The sequence below is a fragment of the Antedon mediterranea genome, chromosome 10, assembly GCF_964355755.1.
Source record: "Antedon mediterranea chromosome 10, ecAntMedi1.1, whole genome shotgun sequence".
In the NCBI taxonomy this organism is placed as follows: domain Eukaryota; kingdom Metazoa; phylum Echinodermata; class Crinoidea; order Comatulida; family Antedonidae; genus Antedon; species Antedon mediterranea.
In genome coordinates, this window is record NC_092679.1 from 5,526,963 (window position 1) to 5,539,135 (window position 12,173).

Consider the following 12,173-nt stretch of genomic DNA (forward strand, 5'->3'; position numbering starts at 1 on the left):
TTGCATAACTGGATTGTTTTGTTTGTTAGATGTGAGAAGGCGTGGCATTGTATTGGGGCATTATTGAGGTGACTTTTGAAACTTGAACTTATTGGTTGTGGGATATGATATGAGACAAGATTGTTTGCATATGAACATGTTTAAAACCACAATGAATCATTAACATGTTAATGTGTGTTAGACTAGTCCATATAGTCATATTTCCACTCTCATAAGATGATGTAGGCATTTCGTGTTAAACGCGAATAAACATGTTTTTTAGGGTAATTTTGTGGTGCTAAATTCAAATCTGCCGGCCCAATTTTTAGATCTTCACCCTAAAATTTCAAACTTATTTTGGCTTATAACTAAACTTTTAAGTTACATAGCAAGTTAAAAATGGTGTCTATACCTATGTTTGTGATACTGAGGATTCCAAATATACTGTTATTAAAGTTGAAAATATTCTATTTCAGCCGCCATGTTGAAATCCAAGATGGACGACATTTTAAATGTATTTTAAGGCTTATAACTTGACTTTTAATTGACATAGCAAGTTAAAAACGGTGTCTATACCTATTTTTGTGATACTGAGGATTCCAAATATACTGTTATTAAAGTTGAAAATATTCTATTTCAGCCGCCATGTTGAAATTCAAGATGGCCGCCATTTTAAAGGTATTGACTTGACTTTTAATTGACATAGCAAGTTAAAAATGGTGCATACCTATGTTTGTACAAATCAACATGACAGATATAATGTTGAAAAACTCTTAATGGTGGATCCCGATAGATTTAGATGTGAACACTGTGCTAAGTTACTCACTTGACACAATTGGGTAGTGCATGCAAGTACCTTAAAAGTGTGTCTGAAGAGTCATATCAACACGTATAAAAAGTTTGGGTTAGGCAGAAAACTTAATTATAATCTTTCAGGAGGCTGATTGCGGAAAGGTTATTGGAAATCTAAACTACTTATACATGTTTTATCACAGTCGCTAATATATTGAGAAACTGTTTAGACAAATCGGATTTCTCTGTATTGGACAGCTTCCCTATTTTAGATACGATTATAGCGCCACCTATCGCTTTTGTCGTTATTCTGACAAAATACTTCCCCATACTGGACAGAAATTTCCTCATTTTGGACAAAATTCATCAACCACTCTCAAAAGAAATGGGATCCAAATGTCCAATATAACATACGATTTTTATGTAAAACGATTTAAGCTACAACAAAAGACAGTGTGAAAACTAGAAAGCTATTCGGGGTAAATCGTAACCACATTCATTTTAATCATCAATACCATCTAACTCAATCATAATTTTAAATGTTTTAAAATTTAATTGAAATTTCTAAATTAATATTGTAACATAAAAATAATTGATTGAAAACGTCTAACTTAAACAGTTGCACAATTACGATATTATAACTATCAGGACAAATATACTTTATATTGTATCAGTTAAAAATCATAGATTTGTTGATTAAACAAAACGAGTATATTCAGCAAACTTTGTGAATGAATGTTACCAAGTTCAAAGCACTGTCATCTGCCTCATGATAGTGTTTCTCAACCAGTTTCCATTTCCCGTCATTTTCCAGTTTTACCATGTCCCATTCTAACTTTCCCTCGGCGTAGCTTGCCTCAAGCTCCAACCACTGTGTTCGCATGTTTATCAAAATGTATCCCCCTGATTTATTTAATACATAATAAAGATTAGTATTGTAATCAGTAGAAAATAATATAACTCATAAATATTCATAAGTAAATATGACACAGTGAACTTCAACACAAAAAAATGTACTTTTCACAACAAGTTTGTACTGATTTAATCAGAAGCTATACTTAAGTCAGTCATGTATACCTGGTTTAGTAACTCGAATCAAATCTGGAAATACGTCTGATTTTAGTTGATTAGCAGCAAAGGCACAATAGCATCATACGTGTCTGAAATATTAAGGTAAGCAAAACAAATTTATTTTATTTCAAAAAAACTAAATTCAAAATGTTAATTTACTATCTTTTAAAGCTCAAGGAATCCTTCGGATTATTTCTGATTCTATTAGTAAACTGATATTTACCATTCTCAATATTTAGTTTGTTGTCACCTCCAAGCCATTGAACATATAGATTTGTGTAGACGTTCTTTTTACGAGCTTCCTCTATACTTAATGCACTGCCATCAACTGCATCAATGTTAGTGTAACCAGAATTAGCCAGCTGATAAAGAAAAAGTTAGAAGACACTTGGTTAAACTAATCGCTTGCAATAGAGGTAAGATTTAAAGTTTAGTTTTTCTATTTGTGGAAAGTGGAAAACAATGAAAATCCGTCTTTCCTTCCTCGCATTCCAGTACAACAAAGATATACTTACACACTCTCCCACAAGACCAGTTCCTGAATATCCATTATCCATGCTTCCTTAGAAGTAACATATTTCTGAAACAATGTTGAAGTGACAGAAGGACCAACATATCCACAGGTTACTACAATCTGTTCAGGTTAAGTTTACTTTAAATTTGAGTTTTTCGTAATCATCAATATTTTTAGTTTATTTATTTATTTATTTTTTATTTATTTCGGTATATAAAACATTACAAAAAGCAGAACAAGTCTGAAATTATTGTAGCACATTATATAAAAAATTTACATTACAGATAAAAAATACAAAACAATTTACAATATGCATAAGAAAAATAAATATGCTATGTTAATATTTTTCATAACAGATTACTCTTTATTTTGTTTGAATGTTTGCATGGCAAAATCAAATGTTGATATAAGTTTGCGATACACCACGTATGTTAGTTCTGAAAAGAACTGTTGGGTTTCTCTTCTCGACGTTTCGATCAATCAATCAATCAATCAATTTGATCGTCCTCACTCCGAAGCATATTGATTGAAACGTCGAGAAACTCAATAGTTCTTTTCAGAACTAACATACGTGGTGTACCGCAAACTTTTATCAACACAGATTACTCCTTCACATGACAAATAAAACATTGGTATTGAGACTCTGTGGGTGATAATGGTGTATTATAGCCAGATATATAAACTTATAGAAACTCCAGTGTACTTTCTAACTTTTTATATACTGTCAATGAAAACAATTAGAAATAACATATTTAATATGGTTTTAGCTTATATCAAACAACTCACTTTATCGTAGTTTGGCGCCAAATCGTCAAAAAATTGTTCTAGTTTTTCTTGTGTGTTTCTATCTTTTAGAGTTAATAGATGCGCCAGTATATGTTCTTTAGTCCAATCAGCCATGGTACTAAAAATAGAAAATCCCCTTGGTGAAAACTGAGACCCAAAAACTCTGTGCTAATGAAATGTATTTGTTACTAATAGTTTGGTAGGTATCCGTCATGTCTGACAGTTCGTAACTCTCATGGTAGCATTCCACTGTTTACGATCAGCAGCTAGTTGGTAAACAACCAGCAGAGGATGTCCAACAAGGGCCTTAATTCTATCTGTCCATTAATGTTATAGTAATAAATACTTAGGAACCTTACTTGAATTCATGCTTTTAACGAATCTTAACAAATGGAACATAAAATGTAGTACAATTACCAGTACGATGGATTTGAACGTATATAACTTCGTAGTGTTAATGGCACCGGCACCTTTAATTTGTTATAACTTACCTGCCTTATTTTAGCAGATTCTACTACTGACGAAGGATGAAAGATAGACCTAATTCAAACAATTTCCTAAACTTTGTGTAGGCCTATTTATTACGAACCACTTATTAAAGTTGGTAGAGCGACTTTCGCTGGTAGAGTTGTGTACAATAACGTGGTAATTATAAATTATAAATTATAAATAAAGAAAAGGCAAAAAAAATGTGGTCAGATATGGACCGTAACAATTTAGCAAGGTATAAAATTAACGTTTATAAAATTGATATTTAGGTAAAGTAAAATATAACTTTTTTTTTGATTGCCTGAAAGAGATAAAAAGAGTTATAAAATAAAGAATTCTGTGGTAAATTATACGTACATTGTTAAGGATTGAAAAACGTGTAAAGAGTGTATAACATAGAGGACATTTTTGTTTTTTTTCTTTCCTTATACTATTATATATAAAATGCAATGGTAGGAGTGAGATATCAGATGTACTGAAAGTTACTTAATGTCAATTATATTGTATTGTATCATTACATTACTCATGTGCTTAAACGAACATTTTATTGAAGAAGAAATAAAAGTGGGTCGATCCTACATAAGACAAAAAAAAATAACGTCATGGTAATTATTAGCTCATGATATAATAAATAAAAAACATTCAAGTACCTAATAATAGTAAGTTATTATGCTATTTATAGTAAAATATGTTACAGGAAATACAGCCAAAATAAATGAATTAAATATCGGTAAACTTAACGGTAACGGTATTTCTAAAAATGTTTATTTACTAAAAGTGGAGAACGCTGCATTAGAACATCTGTGCAATGGTAATCTATCTAAATGCTTAGGGGAAACATTCGCGTAACTTCTAGAATACCACTGTATTATTTATCTAATTATACATAAAAATACAATATAGGCCTAAATATATATTTTTTAAATCACACATTCATAACATTCAACAGCAGACAAAAGTAAAATTTTCAGCTGAATTGCACTTTATGATAACAAAAAAGGATTAAAATAACAAAACTAGAAAGCCACTCAAAATGTGCATACCTCCGCCTACTGTAAAATTTTCCTACATAAGATTTCTCCGGTCAAAAAAAAACAATATATTATTTGTGTGTGTCTGAATGCTTCTTGTGATTTAGGCTGATTTCACTACAAGCATGTTATAACGCCGTATTACTATAAAATAATTTGTTTCTTTGGCGGAAATCAGCCACCGTAGCATTGGAAGTATAATATTATGAATAGTTTTACCTCTAGAGGCGGAAGAAGTGGCAACCGGCCGGGTGCCAAATGGCCGGTGGTGGCAAATGGCTGGGTGAAAAATGGCCCGGGTTGGCAAATGGCCGAAGGTGGCAAAAGGCCGGATGGAAAAGACCGGATGGCTTATGGCCACGTGGCAAAAGGCCGGGTGTCAACAGACCGGGTGGCAAAAGTTTGGGTGGCAACGAGCGCGCCCAGGGTTTGTTGATACCGACGTTAAAAAAACTATTTTTCAAATTCACCTGTTTGTTTTTGGCGTTGCTGTTCTATTGTTAGTCCATTGAAGCTATTCTTAGTTAGAGGGCTTGTTACATAACCATTACAGCAAACTCGCATACACATGCTTGTAGTGAAATTAGCCTAATATCACACACAGCATTAAGCCTAGCTAATTAGTATTATGTTTGCTTTTAAACCACTTGTATGTACTTTTATTTTCTTACCAATCTGTAAAGAAATGTGCATCTGCTGCAAAAGAGAAGCAATAAATATTATTATTAGCATCAAGTTTTTTTGTAAATATTTACAGTATCTTAAGCTAATAATTAACGCACACAACTTCCACCAGCTAAAATAAGCACGAATGTACTCGGGGTACAGCAAAGAAGCTGTAATGACGTCATAAGACGGTATGTGACGTCACATACACGTCAATAACCTCGCTACCACGGCTATAATACGGTACCATCTTCAAGACGTCATATGGATGCATCCGGTTTAATTTAAAAATCCGGCTCTATAGCTTTGAGGAGGACATGTCCCTGTAGTATTCATGCCAAATCCCAGCTCAATACCACAAAGAATAAGGGAGGAGTAGTACTTTATAAATCGCACTTTTTACTCAATAGTGTCGGATGGAAAAGGAGAAGATGAGAGACGAGTAAAAAAAATCCGTACCGGTCGCGGACCAGCTTGAGATCAATCTCTCAAGCTGGCAGCAGAGCTAACTGCCATGTATTATTATAGGTTTAAATGACTAGACTCTACCTGCAATGTTCACTTAGTCGCAATAGTGATTTTCTGGTTATATTCTCACGTAATGGCTACTCTCTTTAATAAAGTTTGATTCTTTAAATTGTGAAAACACAGTGATTGAATTTGTGTTAATGTTTTTTTGTTATGATAGTGATTTAATAGTGGCATAACTAGCGAGTGATTCTCACCAACTCTAATGTCGAATCAGAACAGTGTTGTTTCTTGACTCAACCTCGAAGAACAATATTAATAACACACTTTTGTATAATATAGTGCACGCTAAAGTATTGAATGGAATTTAAAATCGTAATTTACGTTTCTTCCGTTGTGAAACGGTATACGAACAAACACGATTACCTTCAAAATAAGTTACACAATATCGAACTGTAACAAAATCACTAAAAATGAACACCGACAATAATACGCATTTGGCGTTTCATTGTATATAAAGTTTCGGGCTCTGCGCCCCCTCTATGGCCTAAAAAAATTCGCTTTTGTTTGGTATGTTTGTTGTGCACGACGATCAAACGTTTTTCATTTTCTTTTTTTGTTCAAGGATTTACTAATAAAATGACTTTCTTCGTAAACACATTTACTAAAGGATCTGTTTGCCTTGGACATGAATTATCTGTGCGGACAGTTGGTGATTTAAAAGTGAAATTTTGTAGCCAATATGTGAGTATTACATGAAAGTATTTAGCCTTGTTGCTAGGCCTATCTAGGCCTAGGCCAGGCCTAGATAGTAAATGAGCCGGGGTGCCCAAGGTGTCTGATCATTTCGGCCGCCGGTTATGGAAGTGCCAAATTCATGAAACGCCAAAAAGGACAAATTATGTATTGTTAATTTCGGCCGCCAGAATTGTAATTATTCTTGAATATGTATGACACGCCATGTGTGTTAAAATGTTAATATTTTACTAAATAGTGTATTATTAAGCCGAATCGGTGGTCTTCAATTCCAGAAACAGCAAGCGATATTTATAGCGTGCACATCCATCACTACAGTGAATACTAATGATATTTTTTTAATAAGAAGGAGTTGATGCTGAAGTTTTTAGCCCATTGCACAACTGATCTCTAGTTTAAATGACCATAATTCTCTGTGGCGTTCCATAGACTTGATAAAGTTATTTTTTTTCACTGTAATTCTGTACAGTTATTTCTGGCTATTTCAATTTGCCGCGCCATACCTGGCGGCCGAAATGATCATGCCATATTTTGTCCTTTTTGGAGTTTCATGAATTTGGTCGTTCCATGATTGGCGGCCGAAATGCACTGTGACCGTGCCCAACCGGTCATAACCTGGCGGTGTTAACTATTTGGCATAGAGGTACTTCTACTAGCTAGGCCTAGGCCCTAGCCTAGTAGTGGCTGCCTAGCCTTACATACAGTACTAGTGATGGGCTACCTAACTTTTTTAGTACTTTGTAATGAAGAAGGAAATTCAACGAAAAACATTTTACTCTCTGTGAAAAGTATCTTTTTCGTTATGCTAAAAAAAAAAATTGCATTTTCCTAACTAAAGTTAAATATTTGTCTAGGCCTACAGTATATGCCCTTGTGTGCCTTTTTTTCATATTTCTATTTATTAGTATATATTATTTTGTAACAGGGGGTTTGTACTTGTATAAGCTATTCTTCCGAGATTCCCCCTTCCTTTCCATTCTTTTTTTTTGTCTTTCAAATTTTCTCAATTTTAATTCAATTTCTTTTTATTTCGGAAATATAATCCATATTAATAAACGTATAAACAGAAAAAAAAATCGTAAACTCTAAACTTAAGTACAGTATATATATTTGTAGTTGTACTATGTCATAGTACAACTACAAAGAAGTAAAGAAAGAATAATCACTAAACTAATTATATTATATCATGCATACAGTACCATATTAAGTTATCAAACATGGTCATTACGCATGATTTATAGATCGTTAGCCTGTGAAAGTATTTAAACAAAGAGGATATAATTTGCAATAAAACTGTCAATTATATCCACTGCAATTTGTATGTTTAAATACTTTTTATTCGTGAATATGTATTCTTCGACAACGGACTACAGGACTAGTGCATTAACCATTGAGAGAAATAACTTGTTTCTCTATTATTTAACTATCAACACTTTCTAAGTATTTTGATCAGACCTTTTATTTCTTGATTTTCCTAGAATCTATCCACAAATGAGTTGAGAATAACGCACAATGGGAGGAATGCGAGTGATGAATGTTTGCTTGAAATAAATGGAACTTATTATGTAACACTAGCACTTCATGGTGGAAAAGGAGGTTTGTACAGTATATATCTGATAATTTGATTTACCAATTAAACATTTGCTCAATTTCGGTTTGTTAAATTATAATGTATACAGTAAGACCCATACTTTCTAAAAGTAGTCTCATGAAGAAAGGTTATCAACAATTATGTATAGTTCTAGGATTGTGAAGCAAACACCAAGCTATTCCGCTTCAATATCTGTATTTCCAATTGTCTTCTATCGCTATGGAATTATTTAATGCAGATCTTGAAATTAACACACATCTATAATATTGTGTATTACATTCAATAAAGTTTCTTTTTATTTTGCCAGGGTTTGGTTCCATGCTACGTATGCTGGGTGCTCAAATTGAGAAAACAACCAATCATGAAGCTTGCAGAGATTTGAGTGGAAGAAGAATGCGTGACGTTAACAACGAAAAAAAGTAAGTACAATTAAAGACTACAATGGCTGCATTTTTAAAGAAGGTAGATGGAAATAATTTTTAAAAGTTGGGGTGTTTTTTTAGGCCAAAGAAAATGATGTTAATAACCCCTGTATCAGGGGTATATTACCACCTATCTGATAGGACAGTGATCAATTCACTATTGGTAATCCTTGGCCACATTGCCTAAAGACATAAATTAAACAAGAAATATTTCTTACAAAAAACGCTGCTCACTTATTGAAAAATATTTTTTATTTCAAATGTTTTTGAATGTGTCATTTTATTGTCAATAGTTATTTTACCTGCAAAAAATGTAATTTAAAGCAACAAATACTTAAATTGTCTGTCAGGCAATGGTTTTTGGGTTTCTTTTCTCTTTTTATATGTGAATAAATATTATTTTTTTGTTACAGAAGTGAATATTCAATTTCTGTCACTTTAGTTAATTTTATTGCTAAGGTCAAGTCTGGGGGTCACTTCATCACCCTAGATATTTCAAGTGTGAAGTACAGTATCCTATTACAAACACAAACTTTAATGGACTGTTTCGATAATAATTCAATGAATATCTGACAGTGAATATATATATGTCCTAATAGACTCTTTTCTCAGACGTTTTTTGGGTCTACTGTAGAAGCTGGAATCAATAAATTATAGTGGAGTTTCCATTTTCGCAAAACTGTCGTCCTTAGAACTATAACTGCTGCTTGCTTTAGCTTCTGATTGAGTAGTCCTAATGGGACGTAGCGGGCTAGAGCAGCAGCGTGAAAAATTTAAAAATAAGTAAAATGTACAATACACTGTTGTAGTACAATGTATTTTTTTTTTTACAACAGACTTGTTGATTGGCTCGATAAGAAGGCTGAATTGGAAAGGGAGCGAGATGAAAAACGAAAAGCAAAACTTGAGAAAATGCGGGCCAAACCAAGGCATGTGTTTACAGATCCAAATTATGATAAACAGAAAAAGAATGTGTTGGAGAATTTAGATGACGCAATTACTCAAGGTAGATATTTGGCGTCAGTTATTTGAAGATTCCCCCCCCCCCCCCCCCCCTGAAAAAATATTTTACTCAATTATTTTGTTGAATATACCGTTCTAATGTCACATTTAATAGTTACTCTCCAAAAATGGATCAGAAAAAAAATGATTTAACTTTATTAAAACTAAAAAATGGCCTATTTAAAGTCTGATATTTATTATCTGATGTTATTATTGGATATTTCAGAATCTGAAACTAATTGTTTGCTGTGATTTTCTGTTTTCTATAGGCTTACAAGCTTCAACAACAAGTGAAAGTACCTCCACCTTATCAGTATCTACATCAAAGAGAAAAATGACTGAATATGAAGAAGATCAGAACAAGAAGTCATGCTTGTGGTATGTCAGGGCTTGCATAATCTTGAATACTGTAATAATAGTTCATTCTTATATAGTGCATATAAGCAAGCTCTAAATGCGCTGCACTTTATTACCTCAGTCATTTTTTTGGATCAAACACGTATGGAAACATACTTCCATAATAATGCAGCTAGTAATCAGTGCAATGTTGTGTCGTGATCTAACCAGGTACCCATTTTATACACCTAGGTGGAAAGAGTAAAGTGTCTTGCCTAAGGATACAAGCAATGCGACGAGATTTGGATTCGAACCACGATCTCACAATCAGTAATCGTCCAACACACTGTACCACACACCCTCACAAATGTTTCTCCCTTTTACTTCAGCCATCAATTTATCACTATTAGATTCTAGCTTGGAAAAATTAAATCAATATTAACTGGTTTAGACATTTTTATTTTATTTTTTTTTTCGATACTAAAAGCGCTATAAGTGTATTGATAGTAATTGATATATAGCAGGGGATATCACCAGGTTTTGGAGTGCAGCACATTATGAACATTATTGTACAGTTAAGATCACATCAAACCGATTATACTTTTACCATTATTTCTAGGATGGGAGTAGGTATGGACGACAGCGATAGTGATGACGAACATGAAGTAGAGGCACAAAAGGAGAAAGTTGTAGAAGAGAAAACAGAAATTCCACAATCTAAAGACTATGAGAATGAATTGAAACATTCAACAATACATGATGAAGACACAACACCCTCAGAAAACAATAGCATGTCGCCCTCTAAGAGTGTTCCTCCTGTGGACATAATTATTACAAATAAAACAGATGATAACTTAGTAAGTTTCTGACATAAATGTAATAGTTAATTAACTTATGCATGATGTTATGTAATAATTATTTAATAGCATAAAACAAACTCTGAAAGAAGGCAAGCCATTATGATTCAATATTTCAAACATTTGTTTATCAAATTGAAATATTAAATCATAATTGATTTCATTCACATTTTATAGTTTTATATATCAAATATCAAACTTAAAAGTGGTTCGTCTAGTTTATCTGTACTTTGTATTTCCTAAATATTTACTAATACCATATTCATTTTAATTATTGTCTTTAGGAAAATGAAGAACTTGATATTGAACAATTTTCCTCGGCCAGCGAACTTGAATCTGTTGGACTAGAACGACTTAAGAAGGTATTGATGGCGCGAGGGTTGAAATGTGGTGGTACACTACAAGAGAGGGCTAGTCGTTTGTTTTCTGTAAGAGGTCTTGCTCAAGATGAAATTGATCCAAGTCTGTTAGCTAAGCAATCAAAGGGAAAGAAGGGCAAAAAATCAACAACAAAAAAATAAGATAGATTTAATAATTAGTTTTTTGTAATAGTTTCGTCAAAAGGCTTATCTATTGGGTAGATCTTGGCGCTACAGCATTTTCTGAGGTCATCTTTACGGTTAGGTTCAGGTCTCAGTGACTTTAAAATCCTTAATTGCTTCTCTATTTTAGTACTGTATTTTAATATAGAGCTCCAAGATATTCCTTTGCTCTCTTGTAGTGTTACATGTTGTAAGGAACTATTGTTAATGAATTGATCGTTGAAATTCATTCATATACCCTTCAGTAGCTAATAAATCCATACTTACTGAAAGGTAAATTCAGAATCTAAAGCTCTGTCTACACTATCAAACTAGTTTTTGTTAAATAAAGTGTAGACAGGGCTTTAGAGAGGCCATTATAAATGATCCTACTGCAGTTACTGTAACTACACTTTGTTTACTATAAACTGTTATACAATTATATTTTTAGGGGGTGAGGGTGTGAGTGTGAGGTAATCCTACACACTGTCTATTATCAGACTTCTACATTGAAACAAAGGAAAACCATCTGTTATATTGCATTAAAAAAATTTAGTTACTGCATAAGAATAATTTTAGCATAATTATTATTATTAATGCTGTAGTATATTGAGTTTAATAAACTATTTTGTTATCTAATACGTCTTTTCCATGTATGTGTAATGTTCATATTTGCATTAGACAGTTACAATGAAATACACAAACACAGTACTAAGTATAGTTTTATATATTTTGTCATTTTTAAGAGGGCCCTTGGATATCAGCTGACCTGCGGGTTCAGCTGGAAGAGTTTCCCTCTATAAATAAAGTTGAAATAAAAATAAAAGCAGTAACAAAGAAATACACAGTTCTATATATGTAGCAACATTTATTCAACAAAAATGTGGCAAAA

The 12,173-nt window shown here is 32.8% G+C and overlaps 1 protein-coding gene and 1 long non-coding RNA gene across 2 annotated transcripts; one reads left to right on the plus strand and one right to left on the minus strand.

Annotated features, from left to right (window-relative positions):
* Positions 1-1,254: 1,254 nt before the first annotated feature.
* LOC140061021 (uncharacterized) lies at positions 1,255-2,765 on the minus strand. Its single transcript, XR_011847393.1, has 4 exons — positions 2,358-2,765; positions 2,066-2,204; positions 1,849-1,931; positions 1,255-1,674 (listed from the first exon to the last, which is right to left on the minus strand). It is a non-coding gene; the product is annotated as an uncharacterized lncRNA (long non-coding RNA).
* A 3,610-nt stretch (positions 2,766-6,375) lies between these two features.
* On the plus strand, positions 6,376-12,171 carry LOC140060682 (UBL fusion protein SDE2-like). Its single transcript, XM_072106994.1, has 7 exons — positions 6,376-6,540; positions 8,031-8,148; positions 8,451-8,562; positions 9,402-9,571; positions 9,837-9,945; positions 10,523-10,760; positions 11,045-12,171. The coding sequence occupies exons 1-7, from the start codon at positions 6,436-6,438 to the stop codon at positions 11,279-11,281; spliced, it is 1,089 nt and encodes a 362-aa protein (XP_071963095.1). The 5' UTR covers positions 6,376-6,435; the 3' UTR covers positions 11,282-12,171.
* Positions 12,172-12,173: the final 2 nt, after the last annotated feature.

Excerpts from the sequence above, each read along its gene's own strand:
- LOC140060682 (XM_072106994.1), top strand. The coding sequence starts at position 6,436 with ATGACTTTCTTCGTAAACACATTTACTAAAGGATCTGTTTGCCTTGGA. Across the intron at positions 9,572-9,836 it reads AGATGACGCAATTACTCAAG|GCTTACAAGCTTCAACAACA; the intron begins GTAGATATTTGG and ends TGTTTTCTATAG. Across the intron at positions 10,761-11,044 it reads ATAAAACAGATGATAACTTA|GAAAATGAAGAACTTGATAT; the intron begins GTAAGTTTCTGA and ends TATTGTCTTTAG.